The sequence below is a fragment of the Castor canadensis genome, chromosome 1 (assembly GCF_047511655.1).
Source record: "Castor canadensis chromosome 1, mCasCan1.hap1v2, whole genome shotgun sequence".
NCBI lineage: Eukaryota > Metazoa > Chordata > Mammalia > Rodentia > Castoridae > Castor > Castor canadensis.
In genome coordinates, this window is record NC_133386.1 from 53,711,547 (window position 1) to 53,731,123 (window position 19,577).

At 40.2% G+C, this 19,577-nt stretch overlaps 1 protein-coding gene across 3 annotated transcripts in view; it reads right to left on the reverse strand.

Moving 5' to 3' along the window:
- The window catches only part of Armc2 (armadillo repeat containing 2), a 117,699-nt gene that overhangs the window by 75,555 nt on the left and 22,567 nt on the right, over positions 1 to 19,577 (reverse strand). For all 3 annotated transcript variants that reach the window (XM_074077091.1, XM_074077103.1, XM_074077098.1), the window contains 2 exons: positions 16,558 to 16,765; positions 1,456 to 1,532 (listed from right to left, as the gene is read on the reverse strand). In XM_074077091.1, the coding sequence (XP_073933192.1) occupies positions 1,456 to 1,532; positions 16,558 to 16,765 (285 nt within the window). The remainder of the gene's footprint in view (positions 1 to 1,455; positions 1,533 to 16,557; positions 16,766 to 19,577) is intronic.

Here is a 19,577-nt window from a genome sequence, read left to right on the forward strand (position 1 = left end):
GGGAACAACTTAGTATTTTAGAAAGCACTTTCATCTGGGTTCACAGCTTGCTAAATATAAGAATTATGATTCAACAGGAAATTGAGTAAGTCAAGCAAAAATTTCTGCTGGCTTTTGAAGATTTTGCTGTCTCAGTGGTTACAGTTGTTAACCACAGCTTTGAGTTCTGGACACAAAAACCTGACACAATGATGGCATTGGCTGATGTTTTTAGCATGCAAAAGTTAAGTCCTTAGCAACAATGCTGTCTTGAAAATCAGAATATCAGCTTTTTCTGAGTACTAGAGTAATTCCCAATGGCTACAAAAGTCATTTTATTGATAAGAAACTAGTTTTGAAGATAAATTTTTTAATGCAATATGAGTTTGGTGTCATAAATTTTTTTTGATATAGTTTCATTATGAAGCCTAGGCTGGCCTTGAACTCTTGATCGTCCTGCCTCAGCCTCCCAAGTGCTGAGATTACAGGCATGCACCACCACATAAATTTCTAGGTGTACAAAAAAATATAAAGACTATAACAAACACCTGTGTACCCACAATTAATTTGGTCAAATATTAACATTGTGCCAGACTTTTATGATTCTCCTTATTCTAAAGAAATAAAACATTGCAGACATAGTTAAAGTTCTCCGTGTGCTTCCCCCTATCCATTTGTCTCCTTCACTCACCCCCATCTGGGAGTTACCATTATTCTAAATCCATGGTTATTATCATGCTTGGCTTTACATGTTTACCGCATAGATCTGTCTCCCACGATGGATGCCTTTGTTTTTTGCAATTTAATTTTTCATCTAATATTATGTATTCACTACATTCAATATTACAAAGGTATTTTAGTTCGTTTTTCTAACAGCCTCGTTTCATTGGATGAACATATTTCAAATAATTTCTAGCATGTAGTTTATATTGTGTGTTTTCTTTTCTTTTTCCTTTTTTGATAGTACTGGGGTTTGAACTCAGGGCCTTGTGCTACTGCTTGGGCCACTCTGCCAGCTGTACATTTTCTCTATATAGTTTCTGCAGAAACCACAGAGAATTGCTACATCCTACTTTAATCCACCTTTAATTGCCAACTAAGATTAAAGCCATCAAAAGGCTCTCTTAATGCAGTTAATAGAGTTTCATTTAAGTAAGTAATGGCTTTGAACCTAAGAACTATGTTGACGTAAAGTTTTGCAACTTTCCAAGTGCTTTTTCTATATCATTTCTGTGAAATCACAAGACTATAACCTATTGATGTTTGAGATATCAGAGCTGGGTAATGGTAAGACTTGTGAAATAACAAAAAGTTATAAAAATAAATGTTGATCTGTGACCCAGTTGGACACAGTTGCTGCAATTTTCTTTCAACAGTGAGCCAAGCTCAGACGATTTCCTGCACACATTTTTCCCACCAATGGATATGCTGCAGATGAAGGAGTGTCAAAGAACCCTACAACCATAAGCACCTCACCTGCTTTGGTTTCCAGCCCGCTAGGGTTCAAACTGCTGGGGCATGAGGAAGCCCTGGCACGCCTCTTGCCCTGGTCCCTAGGAGGAAGCGGAATTACATGAAACAGTGCAAACACCAAGGCATTTCCATTTTTGTAAATGACAAGTCGGCTACATATGGCTTCTGAAGAAGCCACAGAGAACTGTTGTAAGGCAGCATTTGACACTCTACATCCTGCTTTACTCAACTTTAATTTCCAACTAGGATTTGTCTTTGGAAAACAAGTCATATCAGGTTAATAATATAAAATCTATTTACTAGGAAGAATTAAAAAACTAAATACAAAATTGACTTTGCAAATCAGAAGACTTGTTTAAGGACAGGGACCACAAGAGGTCACTGTTACAATAAGAAAGAACTGGTAGCTTGACTCCCAAAAGCCAGCCTTTGGGAGCTGGGAGAGACCTTCCTTTCTCTCCATGGACACGGAAACTGTCCCAAACCACCAGATGTGCCCAAGGTCACACAGCAGGGTCAGTTGTGGAATGCAGGCCTCAGAATTTCCAATTCACTGTTCTTTCCACTGCACCACAGTATGTCCTGTTTCCATTTTAAAACCTAATTAAATTAATATTCTCTAAAAATGTTTTCTTAGAAATATTTTAAATGTGAAAAACTGAAGGTACATTCAGGCAGTGCCCAGATGGCAAATATTTTGTATTTCAAATAAAAGAGTGGTGACTGGCTAACAGCAGGATTATATGCTCAGGTTTTTAAAGTTATATTTAATGGACAGACCTTCTCTGGAATATATAACTTCTCTTTACATAGAGCTGATACATCAAAGTAATTTTAAATATCTGCAATAAAATTCCATGGTAAAAAGCATGGACAAAAGTAAAGTATACTCACACCACGGATACATTGAGAAATCCCTTTGAACCTCAACTTAAATATTAATAATGAAAGACAGAACTGTAAAATAGGTACAGTGGGGGGTACTTGTGGGAGACAGGAGGGTGAATGAAGAAGATTAAGGTGAAGGAATATGGTTGATGGACTTCACATGCTTATATGAAACAAAACAATGAAATCTCTTGCAATTGCTTAAGTGGGTTGGGAGGGAGATGATGGGGAGAGAGTGGGGGGTGATCTAACCAATGTACAATGTAAGCCTATTCAGAATTGTCACAATGAATCCCCCCTGTACAGTAAATATAGCCTAATAAAGAATTTTAAAAACACAGACCACATGTGGATACAAGTTTACAACAGATTTTCTTGGTGATCTAATGTATTTGCTCCAAAAATTTTTTCAAAATGCATCACACATTGCCATGGTTATCTGTGAACATCTGCATGTGTGTCCATTGCTTCTGCTTTCTGTGTATTAACATCCTCAGTGAAAGGGTAGTGGCTCAGGAGGTGTCTTGGCCCTTGGCCTTTATTATTGTCCTAAAGTTTAGTTGCCCCAAATATCTTTTTTTCTATAAAAATGCTCCCTTTAAACACTGATACTTCCTTTTATCATAAAATAGGGAAAAAATTGTGCTAATTAAAAGAGAATCTGGTTCTCTGAAACAATTGTTTTCTTTTTGTACACAATAAAAACATAGATCTGGTAGCAAGTAGTACCTACCCAATAATACTCCATTTGAGAGGAATGGGGTCCTCTCAAAGAAGGCAGAAATAAAGGAATTCAGCCCTATGATAAGGCAAAATACCAAAACTTCAACAGTGTGTGTGGCCAAGAAAATTTCCAGATTTGTCACTCCTAGAAATCCCAAGAAAGTTTGAGAATAGAAGGGACAGTGTTCTCAATGACATGTATACCCATCCTAAACAACTGCTGACATTGAGCAAGATAGTTTTCAACTAATGGCCTTCCAAAGTTACCAGTCCACTCTTCCTGAGGTCATGGCCGGGAATGAAGGTGCACCCACAAATACATTTGTACACCTCACTTCTAGAAAATAAAATGTTTGAAGGGTCCTTACCATATTCAAAGGCTTGGCAGTGTTGTATACTACCAGTTCTGGAGACACAGTCTGGGACTCACTACCACTGCACAGGATCACTCTGATGGAGTGAAGCATGTGAGCACTGAGACCACCTACTAGGTTCAGCTTGGACCAGCTATGTGACCTTGGGAAAGTTACTTGACTTTTGTTTCCCCTTCTTAAGCAAAGAGCAATGCCTCTCCTTAGTACAGTGATGGCACATTGGAAGAACTTTATATATTATCTGCCTGACACTTTGCGTTGAGTAATGGACCCGAGTTGACAGGCAACAAGAAACTGTCATAGGTTCTTATACTTGGAATTGATGGGAATTGAAGTTATGCAATGACAAGAGTATAAGAGGTCTGAAGAGAGGTAACAGGGACTAATCTTTTGAGGGTACAGTGGGACTGGAAAAGAAGAAACAAAGTGAAAAGTTGACAAGATGTGATGGTTGATTTGGGACATCTGTAGAACAGTGTACAAGGAACAAGATAGCAGGGTTGCCATCAACAGAAATAGGGAGATTAGGGAGAAGAACAGTTGGAGGGGTCAAGTGAGTCTGGGGTTTCCCTTATTGAGTTTCTGATGACATATGGAATATCTGCAAACATGTGAAATCAGGAAAAGAGCTCTATAAAAGATCAAAGTGTCACAGAGTCCAGAAGAGTGGCTCAAAGACCAGACACTCAAGACAAGTCCTCATCAGATATTCATAAATAAAGGACAGAAATGGGGCAAAGGAGTCCCAAAGGAGAGAAACAACGTATGCCCTACTGCAGCCTAAGCCTGCTGGGAAAAAGGGCATGATCAAGGGTCACAGAAGCAGGAAGAAGGTCCTGTCTGACCAAGTTAAGCAGTAGGGCTTCCATGGAGCGAGATGAACTGAAGTCCCACAGTGAGAGTGAGCAGGAAAGAAAGGCATTGAGACAAGAAAATCCCTTCTTCCCCAAAGATGAGGAAAAACAGATGGCCTTATACACTCCACAGAAATCCGTCTTTTGCCTTCACTACTTAAAGTCATCTCCTGTCATTTACATGCCATGATTTGAGTACTTGGGGCTGGGTGATCACAAGGAAGATTTCAGTCTAAGAGGGGGTGGTGTCATGAGGATTAAATGAGATAACATGCAATTGCTTAGCACAGCTCCAGGCACATGATCAGTAACTTAGTAAACGTTTACTCTTCTCATTGTGGTCGTTACTGGTATCATCAATGAACTCCAGTCCTTCAACTGTACTTCCATCCAATATGGTTCCAAACCTCTGCCAGCCTGTTAGCTAACTCTGAGTGTCAGTCTATCTACTCCCTTTAAACATCTGGACCCGAACACTGAGCTAGTAGCAGGGCCCAAGGAGCAAAGAAGAGATATTTGAAAACCACCTTAGCAGTTTTGGTGGTCACATCAGTATTGGTCCGTTTTGATCTTTGCTTACATGTCCAGATTGGATCTTTGCTCATTCTTATTAAATTCCAGTGTTGTATTTGACAACAGCTTCCTGCCTATCACCTGCTTTTAGATCTTGATTCAGTCATCTGGTATAATTGTACTTTCCAGCTTCCTGTCCCATGTTATTAAAGACCATAATTAAATTTTTTACAATGATTTTTTTGATGTACATAAAATAAAACAATTCTGGAAATTAGTCCTTAAAGCTCTTCTGTAAATTCTTCTTAGAGGCAGAAGAACAACACTGTTTCATTAGTCAGGATATCTTAATTTACAAATAACAAAAACCGAATGTACTGTTACCTAAGTAACAGGTGGAAGTTATTGACTCATATAACCCAAAAGTAGATAGGTAGGGTGGGCTATAGGACTGGGGTGGTCAGGGCTTTGGCTCTACATCTTTGTAATTCTCTTAGCTCTGCCCTTCCTTTAGTTTCATCTGTAATCAGGTTAGAGTACTGATAAAGCAAAATGTAGGCAGGGCATTTACAGGCCTCCCTACTGCAGCACTTTTATTTCAGGGAAAAAGCAAAGTCTTCTCTTCCCAGTCATTGACAAGAGCCCTACATTTCTTTTGGAACACCAGAACCAAGCTCTGTAGCCAAGGCAATACTACTGCCGACCCATCAATCATGTTGGCAACATTTACCCCTGGACCACATATATCCCAAAGAAATACACTTATACTTCCTTTAAAATATTCTAAAGTGTACATTTTTCCATAATTCAGACAGGTCTTCCAATTATTATGACCATGGTTCTTTAGTTCAGGCTCAGAAACTTTTTCTTAAAAAGCCACATATATATATTTTACAATTTGTGGGCCAAATAGCAAAGTCAAGGCTATTTTGTCAAGTTTTTGTAATCATTTAAAAATGTGAAAACCATTCTTAACTTGAAAGCTGTAAAAAACAAAGAAACAAACAAAAAAACCTAAAACATATGGATAGCCAGATCTGGCTCCGGGGCTGTAATGAATGACTCCTATTGAATACAAATAGGTAAAGAAACTGTCAAAATATCCCTATTTGCAGACGACATGATCCTATACCTTAAAGACCCAAAAAACTCTACTCAGAAGCTTCTAGACATCATCAATAGCTATAGCAAGGTAGCAGGATATAAAATCAACATAGAAAAATCATTAGCATTTCTATACACTAACAATGAGCAAACGGAAAAAGAATGTATGAAAACAATTCCATTTACAATAGCCTCAAAAAAAATCAAATACCTAGGTGTAAACCTAACAAAAGATGTGAAAGAGCTCTACAAGGAAAACTATACACTTCTGAAGAAAGAGATTGAGGAAGACTATAGAAAGTGGAGAGATCTCCCATGCTCATGGATTGGTAGAATCAACATAGTAAAAATGTCGATACTCCCCAAAGTAATCTACATGTTTAATGCAATTCCCATCAAAATTCCAATGACATTCATTAAAGAGATTGAAAAATCTACTGTTACATTTATATGGAAACACAAGAGGCCACGAATAGCCAAGGCAATACTCAGTCAAAAGAACAATGCAGGAGGTATCACAATACCTGACTTCAAACTATATTACAAAGCAATAACAATAAAAACAGCATGGTACTGGCACAAAAACAGACATGAAGACCAGTGGAATAGAATAGAGGATCCAGATATGAAGCCACACAACTATGAGCAACTTATCTTTGACAAAGGAGCTAAAAATATACGATGGAGAAATAGCAGCCTCTTCAACAAAAACTGCTGGGAAAACTGGTTAGCAGTCTGCAAAAAACTGAAACTAGATCCATGTATATCGCCCTATACCAAGATTAACTCAAAATGGATCAAGGATCTTAATATCAGACCCCAAACTCTTAAGTTGATACAAGAAAGAGTAGGAAATACTCTGGAGTTAGTAGGTATAGGTAAGAACTTTCTCAATGAAACCCCAGCAGCACAGCAACTAAGAGATAGCATAGATAAATGGGACTTCATAAAACTAAAAAGCTTCTGTTCATCAAAAGAAATGGTCTCTAAACTGAAGAGAACACCCACAGAGTGGGAGAAAATATTTGCCAATTATACATCAGACAAAGGACTGATAACCAGAATATACAGGGAACTTAAAAAACTAAATTCTCCCAAAACTAATGAACCAATAAAGAAATGGGCATGTGAACTAAACAGAACTTTCTCAAAAGAAGAAATTCAAATGGCCAGAAAACACACGAAAAAATGCTCACCATCTCTAGCAATAAAGGAAATGCAAATTAAAACCACACTAAGATTCCACCTCACCCCTGTTAGAATAGCCATCATCAGCAACACCACCAACAACAGGTGTTGGCAAGGATGCAGGGAAAAAGGAACCCTCTTACACTGTTGGTGGGAATGTAGACTAGTACAACCACTCTGGAAAAAAATCTGGAGGCTACTTAAAAAGCTGGACATCGATCTAGCATTTGATCCAGCAATACCACTCTTGGGGATATACCCAAAAGACTGTTACTCCAGAGGCACCTGCACATCCATGTTTATTGTGGCACTATTCACAATAGCCAAGTTATGGAAACAGCCAAGATGCCCCAGCACTGACGAATGGATTAAGAAAATGTGGTATCTATACACAATGGAATTTTATGCAGCCATGAAGAAGAACGAAATGTTATCATTCGCTGGTAAATGGATGGAACTGGAGAACATCATTCTGAGTGAGGTTAGCCTGGCCCAAAAGACCAAAAATCGTATGTTCTCCCTCATATGTGGACATTAGATCAAGGGCAAACACAACAAGGTGATTGGACTTTGAGCACATGATAAAAGCGAGAGCACACAAGGGAGGGGTGAGGATAGGTAAGACACCTAAAAAACTAGCTAGCATTTGTTGCCCTTAACGCAGAGAAACTAAAGCAGATACCTTAAAGCAACTGAGGCCAATAGGAAAAGGGGACCAGGAACTAGAGAAAAGGTTAGATCAAGAAGAATTAATCTAGAAGGTAACACACATGCACAGGAAATCAATGTGAGTCAATGCCCTGTACAGCTATCCTTATCTCAACCAGCAAAACCCCTTGTTCCTTCCTATTATTGCTTATACTCTCTCTACAACAAAATTAGAGATAAGGGCAAAATAGTTTCTGCGGGGTATTGAGGGGGGGAGCGGGAGGGGGCGGAGTGGGTGGTAAGGGAGGGGGTGGGGGCAGGGGGGAGAAATGAACCAAGCCTTGTATGCACATATGAATAATAAAAGAAAAATGAAAAAAAAATGACTCCTATTTTAAAGCAAAAGCTAATGATAATAATAACAATAATGCCAAATGGAAATATTTAGAATTAAGAAAAAACTAATTCCACTTTGGAAAAAAATTACATATACAAAATTAGAAAAAGGAACATTCAATAATATTTATGACAAGGGGCTAAAGATGTAGGTCAGTGGTAGAATGCTTGCCAGGCATACACAAGGCCCTGCGTTCGATCCCCAGTGCAAGAGTAGCAAAAAAAAAAAAAAAAGAAAGAAAGAAAGAAAGTTTAGCAAGTTTTGAGCTGAAATTAGTTTTTTGAGCTGAAATCCAGTTTTTAAAACTGGATTCAAATTGTATAGACTCAAATCAGCTAGTAAATATCCAGGCTTTATAGTCACCTAGACTGTCACACATACTCAACACTGCTATTACAGTGTGAATGCAGACACAGACAATAGGCAAATGAGTGAGTGTGGCTGGGTTCTGTAATACTTTGTCTATAAAAGCAAGTAATTAGCTGGATTTGGTCCACAGGGTTTAGTTTGCCTATCCTTTTTGTCTTGATACTTTGACTGCAATTTGGGTATGGTACCACCAGGGGGTGGTGGTCTTCATGGCGTGGAACTTCAGAAATAGCTTCCAGACAGATTAGCACTTTTTCTTACTAACTAATTGTAAATATAGAATTCTAGTCAAACAGTTAACACTCAAACACAAGGAAATTAAAGTATGTGATTTTAAAGGGATGTTTACAGATCAAAATTTTAAGAAAGGCCTCTGAGTTACCCATATTGTTGAGCTGTGGCCACTCACACATACACACCTCCATAGTAATCAATTATTTCAACCATCACTGGTTATTATTCAAGTAGTTTCTATATAAATTGGATTAGATATTGCTTTGAAGGTAACCATGCTAACTTAACTTAGTTAACTGTAAATTCCCTTGGGGTAGAGCAAAAGCCCATAGTTTCATGCTTCTCTTAACATGCAAAGCATCACAGTTTCAGGGTACCTTGTGTGAAAAGCCTTTGTATCTTCTCAGTGGGGCAGCCATGAGGAAGGACCTCAGCATGGGGAATAGATGCTGTGACAACTGAGGGTTTGCTAGCTTTCATCCCCATGCTTTAGTGCATGCTCTGCCTCACACATGACCCTCTCCCCCCAGAACCGCTGCAGCTGCACCTGCACTCCAGTGGCCTTCATCGTTCCAGGCTCCCCCTCCCAAATTGCCCTTCACATTGGTGCTTCTGGCTTGCTGAAAACCTCTCACCTGCACCTCCTATTGAAACAATGGACCCACATGCCTGGGAGTGGCAGAAAAAGCCATCCATCATGTGTCCCCAATCTTCCTTCAGCCTCACTGCTCAGCAATATGGTATACAGCCTCAGGATACCTTCTGCCACCACCAAATCAAATCCCACCTCTGGCTGATGCTGCTTCTGATGAAAACCAGCCCTCAAGAGGCATCCAGAATTCTGCCAGCTCCAGAAAACCTTTGCTGATCCTCAAAATTAGGTGCTCTGAGTTCTAAGCTCCCTGACCACTTTCTTTCAGTTCTCCTTTCATCCTCCAGCAAACTCCAGCATTAGTGCTAATCCCAGAACCCAGTTTCCAACCCTTTTGTGTGCATTCAAATCACCTGAAGATTTCATATATGCAGATTCAAATTTTGTAGCTCTGGACCTGAGGTCCAGGCTTTTCTTTCTTTTTTGTGGGTCTGGGGTTTGAACTCAGGGTTTCACACTTACAAAGCAGGTGCTCTCCTGCTTGAACCACACCTCCAGTCCATTTTTGCTGTGGTTATTTTGGAGATGGGGTCTCAAGAACTACTTGGTTAGGATCAAACCACAATCCTCCCAGCCCCTCCATCTCAGCCTCCCAAGTAGGTAGGATCACAGGCATTCTGCATTTCTGACAAGCTCATAGGGGATGCTGGTGCTGCTGGTTCAGGGGCCACACTTGAGCAGCAAGACCTGATGAACTTGGGAGCTACTCACAGACAGGGTCCTTTCCTGCTGCTCCCACCCTCTAGCTCAGGGCTTTTTGTGCTCACCAGAAACACCTAGTGAATGGGAACTATCAAATGATGGCTGCTGTAAAATTATTCTGCCCAATGCCTGTCATTTCTAAATGGAAAGTTCTGCAGCTACATTACCCTTAATTTCTTAAAAGAATGATGACTTCACTGTTTTTGAAAAAATGATCTATTTATTATTTTTTAAGAGGCTGGGCAATATAAGAAAGTACAAAGAAGGTTTTTAAAAAAATCATCCCAATCCCACCACCCAGAAATAAATATCATTCCACACATATGCTGCATATTTTCAGATGAAAAGACAGAAGAATGACTGGGAGGGAAGGCAGGTGAATGGACACATCTAAACGGAATCATCAATACATGTCATTGTAATAAAAAAGGAATTAAGTATAATTTTTCCTTGAATTTGACAGAGAAACAGAAATTGAGGTGACACTGAAGGAACTGCAGAACTTCAGATGAATGGGTCTTCCCAAGAGATATTAGTTTCTAAAAGATCTCTCTAAAGTTAAGAAAAGAATAATGAAAAACATTAGGATGCTGAAATCATCACTTTTTAAATTATATATTTCAATTTCAGGCTGTGACTTCTGAAAAAATCTATTTCTTATTATGAAAGTGAAGGAATTAGTATTTACACTTCCTCCCAAGTACTGGTTTTGGTCATTTATGTTCTATTACACTGTCAAGGTTTCTGTTCCATAACCATCATTTTCAGAGTTCAGTTTTAATTCAATATGAAAACAAAGTCATACTCACCATGAATGCTTTTTACAATAGCATTTTCATCTCTGAGTTTGGAATTCTGCCTCATCATTTGTTGTCTAAGGGTTTTCTAGACAGGGTGGTATGCTCCCTGAGTTCATTCACATTTGAAAGTGTCTATCTGCTGCATTTACCAAAGGACACTTGGCTGGCGATCCAATTCCTGGGTTATCTCTGCCTATGTTGAAGACTTCATCGACATTACTCCACTTTCTTTTGGCACTGAGTGAAGCTCCAGGAAAGCAGGAGGCCAGCTTGCCTTTTTCTCAGAACGTGGTTTGATTGTTTGGGCTGAATGGCCTTGGCATCCTTTTCTCATACGTTCATCCACTATGGTTCATCCACCATAGTGTGTGCTATGTACCAGGAAGTGTTCTAGTATTGAACACTGCGTGAATGTCTTAGAGTGGATTACTCACTCCATCCCAAATTTTGTTGAGGCACCACGTATCCACTTGAGTTTGGGGCTTACGTCTTTATTCCAGAAAGTTTTCTTCTATTACATCTTAATATTTTTCTTTTTTGTCATCGTTTTTGCTCTGGTCTCCATGGTTGTTGTGCACATTAAGTGAGTCAATATGTATAAATCACTCAGAAGAGTGCCTGGCCCTCTACTCCAAGTAAGACAGTTCTAGGAAGGGAAGTAGAAGAGAAGGAAGGGGACTCTCTTCAGGAATACAATTGTCATCCTTCCATAGCTATCTTAATTTTTCTACTCATTTGCATAGCTTTATTCTTATTTATTCCTTTTTATATGATTTCCTTTAGCCTGTCCACCATGTCTCATTGTACTTTCAGCTGTTTTATTCTAATTTTTAATCCTTAATGTGGTTTTCCTCACCATGTTCATATATTTTTCTTTCACTTTTTTTTTTATCTCCTCATGTGGGCTTGTCATCTCTTAACAGAATTCGTGTTACCCAAACAGGATTTTTTTTCTTTTTTTCTTTTTTTTTTAAAAAAGAGAATGCTCACATTATATATAATTTCTCCGACACTGTGGAGAACTGTTTCAACTTTGCATGTTTTTTGGAGTGCACTATCTTTTGTGATCCATTTTCTTCATCTGTTTTTTGTGATGTACTTCACATATCTAAACTTGAGTCCTAAGTTAGTTATTATTCTAACATTACTTGCCTTTATTTGTTGAATAGGAGTCATAGAGGGAGAGAACTGGAGTACTCTGGAGCTTAAACTTCAGTTTTCTTGAACATTCAATCACCAAATTCATTATTTTTTATTGATTTATATGTGTGTGTTCCCTCGGTGTGTGTGGACCAGGGTGCTGTGACTCAAGAGGAAAGTCCTTTTACATAATAGGCTTCTTGCACACACACACACGCACACACACACACACATGCACACACACACACACACACACACACACACACACACGCACGCCAGCTCACAGGCAACAGGAGAGCATGTCATCCTCAGCTCCACCAAGCCCCGGTTACTTCATGGTCTGTATCTTACATGCAGTTCCTATGGCATCCTCACTTCTCGGGTAGGTGTGGCACGCCCTTAGACCTCATCTCTTTCATCAGGGTACCAGGTCTCCCCTGCCCGAACTAAGAGATTTACGTTTAGTGAAGTCTGTTTGTTACTCAAGGTTATTGGGAGGTATATGCCCACTCTCAAATTACCCCTTGTATTTGTAGTCTGAAAAATTAACTAGATTTTTTTTTATTGTAATGTTCTAAGAAACAAAACGTAATCTGAAGTACCATAAACACCCCCATCAAAAGAAGAAGGAGGGGGGGGAGGGGAAGGGAGGAGGAAGAGGAGGAGAAACAGAAGAAGAAGGGAAAGAGGAACTGGAAGAAGGAGGGAGGGAAGGAAGGAAGGGAGGGAGGGAGGGAGGGAGGAAGGGAGGAAGGAAGAAACAGAAAAAAATGTATTGGCTCATAAAACAGTAGTGTGCAATATTGATGTTGTGGTTTCAATACTGATGTTAGATCTAAGAGTTTAAAATTCTTGCTCTTTTGTGTGTGTGGTACTGGAGTTTCAACTAGGGCCTTACACCTTGACCCATTTCACCAGCCCTTTTTTGTGAAGAGATTTTTCAAGATAGGGTCTCTTGAACTATTTCTCCAGGCTGGCTTCGAACTGTGATCCTCCTGACCTCTGCCTCCTGCGTAGCTAGGATTGTAGGTGTGAGCCACCAGTGCCTGTTTTCATTCTTGATCTTGATTACTGTCTCCATTCCTTGTCTATATACCACTTCCCTTTCAGAATCTCTCTCCATTAGGCAGTGAAAGGGTTCCTGTTAACTCCAAGACCACATCATCTTTCTGGCTTGTGAACCTGGAGGAAAACCACTTTCCTCAAAGGCTTTGAGGACAGTCATAGGGAGGAATTCAGTCAGCCTGGTTTGGACTGTGTGCCCATTTCTGAAGCAGTTGCTACAACTGGGGTTGGCAGACTGTGGGTCACCTAGCCACCCCTGAGAAGGAGGTTGGGAGGGTAGTCAGCCCTTACCCAAACACAGACTGAGTGCCATTTACTATGCCATGTGGGAGAACTTATTCCCTATAGGGAACTTTGCCAGGCAGACAAGAAAAAAAATCATGCCCACAATACAATATAAAGGTTGCTCCACATTATAGTTTGAGGTTGGAGCCAGTCTTTTTGTTTCATTGACATTTATTTCCATTTTTCATTCTTTGCTACTTTCATTGAGTTTCTACAGAATGCTTCTGCTTTGCCATCTTTAACCAGAAACCCACTTTTCTTATTTTTACTTCCAACCAAACTAAGGGCCCTTGATAATTTACAAGTAAGCCTTCCAAGCTTTAGTGATTATTCCACAACCTTCAATGAGGGCTAGAAGGAGATGGGAGAGAAGGAGAAGTCATTCCCATCTTATAGGTTAGAAAAGGGAGCCCCTGGGAGCATGAGACTTGCCAGAGGGCAAGTGGCTGAGAGACAATGCAGAGAGATTCTCCAGAATCTTCAGAGAGTTCTGGATTTGCCAAAATAATCAACTGCCCTTGGGTTCTCCCCTCCAAATCACAATTCTAAACCAGGATAATTAGGGCTGGGATGTAGCTCAGTGGCAGAGCATTTGACTAGCATGTGCAAGGCCCTGGGTTCGATACCAGCACCAAAAAAGAAAAGACAAATAAACCAGGACAATTAGAGCAGCACTCGCACAAAAAGCCTTCAGAGGTATTTAAGCAGATATATAAAGGACCATTGAATGGATGGAGAGGTGCCCATGGACTTTTTCTTAATGGCAGCTTTATTCTTTTCAATCCATGTTGTAATACAGAGCAAGCAAGAGATAATGGACCAGCCTTCCAAGCCTTAAATGCATATAAATGGACACACGGGAGATTGTCGTCACTGGCACTCAGATGATGGCCCCCGTAAGTGCTAGAGAGGGCCTTCTGTTTTGGAAAGTTCCATCATCTCCAATATCTTATATGCAATGATACCCTGATTAGAACATCTTTTTCCACTCATAAGGAGCATAAAGTTAAACTCTGGGCTGTGCCATGTCTGAATTATCCATATTTTAAATTAAGAGTGTACAGTCAATGCAGGCTCACTGAAGTAAGCTGCTCTTTCCTCTCCCAAGCCAAAGAAGCACTCAACACACAGACAAGCCCATAAAGGCCCACATGGGCACGAGTGTATCCTCACTTGCTCTGTCCCCTTTCCATCATCTATGTGCTCACCCTCCTTCTCAACCCACTGTCATCTTCAGCCCCTTACCTGCCTTCTCCTGCCAGACCAGCTCGCTGTCAAGAGCCTTCATTTTCCCCACTTTATGGCCTTAAGATAAAAAAATGCTAATTGAGGGGAGGGCTCGTGCATCAAAACTGGGAACACTCCATTCACAGCGAAGATCATTTCTTGGAATTATTCACTTAAGTGTTTACAAGAAACAATTATCAAGTGTCCCTTACTGATTCACAAATGTAATTGATGAGAGAATTGCTGAGAGTTTCCATCTTCTAGTTTGTTTTAATCCTACTGTATAAGCTTTGTTTTTGGTACCACTTCAACTAAATTCCACCCAATGATGAAAGGAGGTAAAGATTCATGGAGCAGAAATGTTACTGAAAGTTTAACTCGCCTAGGTGCATTGTAAACTCAACTCACACACAACAATTATACAATGAAAAACTCTCCTCACGAACAAAAAGAGAACAATTAGCGCTGCTGCCAACACCTCCTAATTTTGGGTAGTCAGGAAGAAGTGTTTCCAGTCCCCAATGGATTTGTCCTTTGCTATTGGTGGCATAAAGCATGTAACTAAAAATGCCCTTGCCATCTCAGAAGGAGGAAGACATAAGGAACTCTGGCGTGTTGGATTGTTCTGCAACATCTGAAGGTTTGCAAGAATAAATAAACAAATTAAATCGCTCTTGTCTGGCTTTTCTAGTCAACTTTCATTACTGTAAGGATGGATGCAGCGAGATAAATGTTTCCTTTCTACTTTGGGACTAAAAGGAACACAGGCTCTCCTGCTGCCTTTTATGTTTTCAGCGCTGAGGTTCACAGTTTATTCTTACTCATCAACTGGAAAAGATTTGTCTGCAATGGCCAGTTTGATGTTTTGTGCTCAACTCTCAGCGTCCCAATTTGAAGTTGTTCTCTTCCACTTAAGGAGACATTTCATTTTTTCCTTTAATTAAAAAAAATGTTCTGAATGCAAGGCGACATCATGAGGACTACTAGGTTGCCTAATACAAATTCCATGTGTGACACTCTTTAGGCTGTGTCAGCAGACAAGGTCAGTTCAGCTAAACTAGCAGGCTGCCAAGCAGCCACTTCGGGGAAAGTTTTCAGTTGTACAATTGGATGAGCCAAAGTCAGACTCAAAGTCTACAGTAAGAGCAACAAGTACTTGGTCTTAAAATGGCCTGTGGAATTTAATCTTGTTAAGCAAATTCAAACTGGGCACTTGTCCATGATGACCCAATGGAAAGTCCTAGAAGAAAAATATCTTTAACTGAGTGACCCTGCACAGTCCAATACCTTCTGCCCGTCTTAGCATCACTGCCGACTGGGACAGGGAAACAGCCTGTTCTTCCTGCTCTATCCCCCAGTCCAGCCTCCAGTAATAAGAACACACATGGTCCACACAGAGAATGTTGGTATCCCCATAAATCCTTAATATGGTACAAAAAGTGCCTTATCTAGTTCAAAAATGAAGCCCTGTGCAGAACATGGTATGAAATAAAGTAATTTCTAATCATTCACGCATGAGGAAAAAAATAGTACAGATGACTGAAATCCACAGGTCCACTGAAGAATAAAATGTGTCTACTTCTGCAGACATTACAATGGTGCACTAACCAGGGAGATTTCAGGCCAGACAAGAATCCCAAACAATATAATCCCAAACAAGCAATCATCACTCAAGGGCTAACTGAAATAGTCCAACCAAGCCTTACTCTGTCAGCCCTAAAAAGCAGCATTTTGGCCAAACTCTTGAAGAGTAAATAAGGAATGATCTAAAACCAACTCCATTCAGTGGTGAGAAAAAAAAAATCTCCCCTAGTCATGCATTAACTTAAAATTTACTAATATAAAAGGGCAAAACCAAGTCAATCATCTACATTAGAGGGAGAACAAACTGGTGATTGATATAGGTACCTAGACCAGAAAATTCAATACAAAGAATACTGACCCTCCACTCCTGAGATGAGATGGTAAGGATGTGAACTCTTTAAACACTTCTTGCTCTTTGATTTCTCTGAAGCCTCCATCATAAGTTAGCTGCAGTGGGTGACTCTTTAAGTGACCCATGGCATTTGATTCTGTTAAATAAATCCCATTTCTTTTCACCACAGAGTCCCCCATCGTAACCAGTTCTTTGGATTCTGCCGTCTTCTTTGCTGTAATAACAAGAAAATGTTTTCTCAAAGTATTTCTTATTTCAAGAATCACTAACTTTCATTTTTTTTAATCTAACAAGTTATATCATTTTAAAGTTATTCATTGCTTAAAATCAAGTCTGGAGTTTTATGGCCAAACTCTCTGAACAGATACAAGACCCCACCATTATTTTAGGCTAAATTCCTTACTTCTGCAGGTAAAAATGAATAGGATCACAACTGTTGGCTTAGTTTCTAATTAAAGGAAAACACTAGAATTTAGGTTGATGGACTACTTAGTCCACTTAAATATTCCCATAACCGTAACTCTTCTCATCTAATGTTAGTATTGTTTCATCTAAAAATAATTTATTGAGTATGTCCCCAATGTCAAGTACTGTCCTAGGCACTTGGGGTACATCAGTGACAAAACAGAGACTCCTTGCCTCATGGGGCTTATATCCTAATAGGTATAAAAAGACAATAGGCAATACACCACCATAAAAAAGCCTTATGATCTGTTCTAATATAAATGGGGCACAAAAGAAGCAAAAGTAGAAAAGTGGACAGGGGTAAAGGGGACTGGGAGGGCATGGGGGAGCCTGGGGTGGGGGTCTGGAGGGACCTGGGGGCCTTGGGGGTGCCTGGCAGAGCAGGAAGGGCAAGCTGTCACTGCCATCAGAGGAGGAGGGATGATATTTGGAGCAGGGAGACCAGCTGATGTGGAGGCCCTAAGACAGCAGCAGGCCTGGGCTGATTGAGAAATTATAGGAGTGGAGTGTCAGGAGAGAAGAGAAAGAAGACAATCAGAGGGGCAGGGCACTGGTCATGCAGACCCAGGAGCACCAATAACACATTTATAAGGCGTTCTAAAGAGGACTAAAATAGACTTCCAGAAGACATCCTGCCTCTGAAATGAAGTGTCTGTTGGGTTTCTGAATGCAGATAATTAGACTTAAAACATAACTTTTTTTAATCAGTAGTTTGACATTAGAGATAGTTCATTGTCTGTTCTGCTACTGGACTCTAGTCTGTGATAAAATTTGTGTCAAAGGCGAAGAGAGAGTAAATCTGTAGTATGGCAGGGTGGGATGGGCTGGGGTAAAATGAGCTTCATATAGAAATGTTGTTTTGCAAGTTTTTCCAAAATGACTCAAGGTTTCCTTTTCTGCACTTATTTAGAAACCAACAAACCAATAAAAGCTAACAATAACAAACCACCTATTTTACCACTGTAACCAAGTTCCCTGCTTTCACAACACTGAACTTTAAACCTGAAATGAGCCTTAGAGATTGGCTGCTCTAACCCTCATTTTTAAGATGAGAAAGTTAAGAACATAAAAGGTGAAGTGACCTAAGGGTACTCGGAGAGCCAGGATGACAAGGGGGAAGAGCATAGGCTTTCGATTCCATCAGACTTGGGTTCAAGTGCAGATACCTGAGCATCAGCTCTGTGATGTGCACAGGCTGCTTAACTTTTCTCAAACCTTCTTCTGTGATCCCTCTCCTCTTGGGGATGTGGTCAGAATTAAAGAATGTAGAGTAGTGCAGTGACTTGCATGGTGCTAGCACACTTAAAACTTAGGAGTTATTGCTATTATTGGAACCCTGACTTCTGGCCCTATGACCACACTACCTTAAACAAATTTACTAGTAAATTACAAAGCATATATTCTGTTTTAGATTACAAAGCATTTTAGCCTATCACTCTATTTTAGTACTTCTTGAATTCATTTGCTCCATATTTATTAAGCACTTCTATGTGCCAGGTGTTGTTTCATATATGAATAATCCTGTGGAGAACAAGAAGTCCCAGCCATTGTAGATCTTCTAGAAGGGGAAACACTATATTCACAGGCAGAGGACCTGCACCCCTTCATTCTCTCAATAGATGGGAGTTGAGCATGTCAGTCATTCCTACAATGGAGAGCTGTCTTGGGATTCACTGGGACTCCTGATGAAGTGATGCTCTGTGTCTCCCTGGCACTTACGTGCAGCATGCTGTACTAATTCTGTCATGAATCTTGGGTGCACTTTGAAGGGAGACAGCTACCTGAGCATTACCACACAGGAACAGCTCCATCTCACAGACATTTACTTCATACCTACTTCATACCACAACCTGTTTTAGTCTCTTGGGCTGCAAATAGAGAAAACCACATTTCCTTCTGAAGTTGCTCAGTCTAGTAGGGGAGACAGAGTTAGATGTGTAAAGTAATAAATGCAATAGAATGTGGCCCCAGCCAAGTAACAAGGAGGCAGAGAGTGGAGACTTGAGGGGCTGGGAATTGATCAGAGAAAGATTCATAGAGGAGATATAGCCTGAGAAGCATCTGGAAGGGTGAACAGGAGGTAAACGGAAGAAAAAGGAGCAAAGTCCAGAGTCAAAGTCAGCTTCGTGTATGTATAACCTGTACACTTGGCAGGTCCCACACTTGGTTTAAGGCTCTGCTGTTGCCATCTTGAAATTCTTACTGTTTAAACAAAGAGCCCCACACTCTCCTTTTGCACTGAGCCCAGCAAATTATACTGTGGGTCCTGCCTGAGGCTCGGAACATCAGGATAGGACTGGGAACTGAGAGGGGTTACTTACTGCTGGTGCACCCAGTGGAAGGGGGCAGGGGAAGAAGAGGAGAGAGAAGGGCCTGGCGCTGAAGCCAGGTCACAACAGAATTGTGCATACAAAGGAGTTGGGACCTCATTCCCTCTTCCAAAGGTCAAAAAATGACAGCCCCAGCAAATCTGGCCTCCCTCTTGTTCTTCTATAACATGCAAACTAAGAAGAGTTTTTATGTTTTTGAGTGGCTGGGGAAGGAAAAAAAATAATCAAATG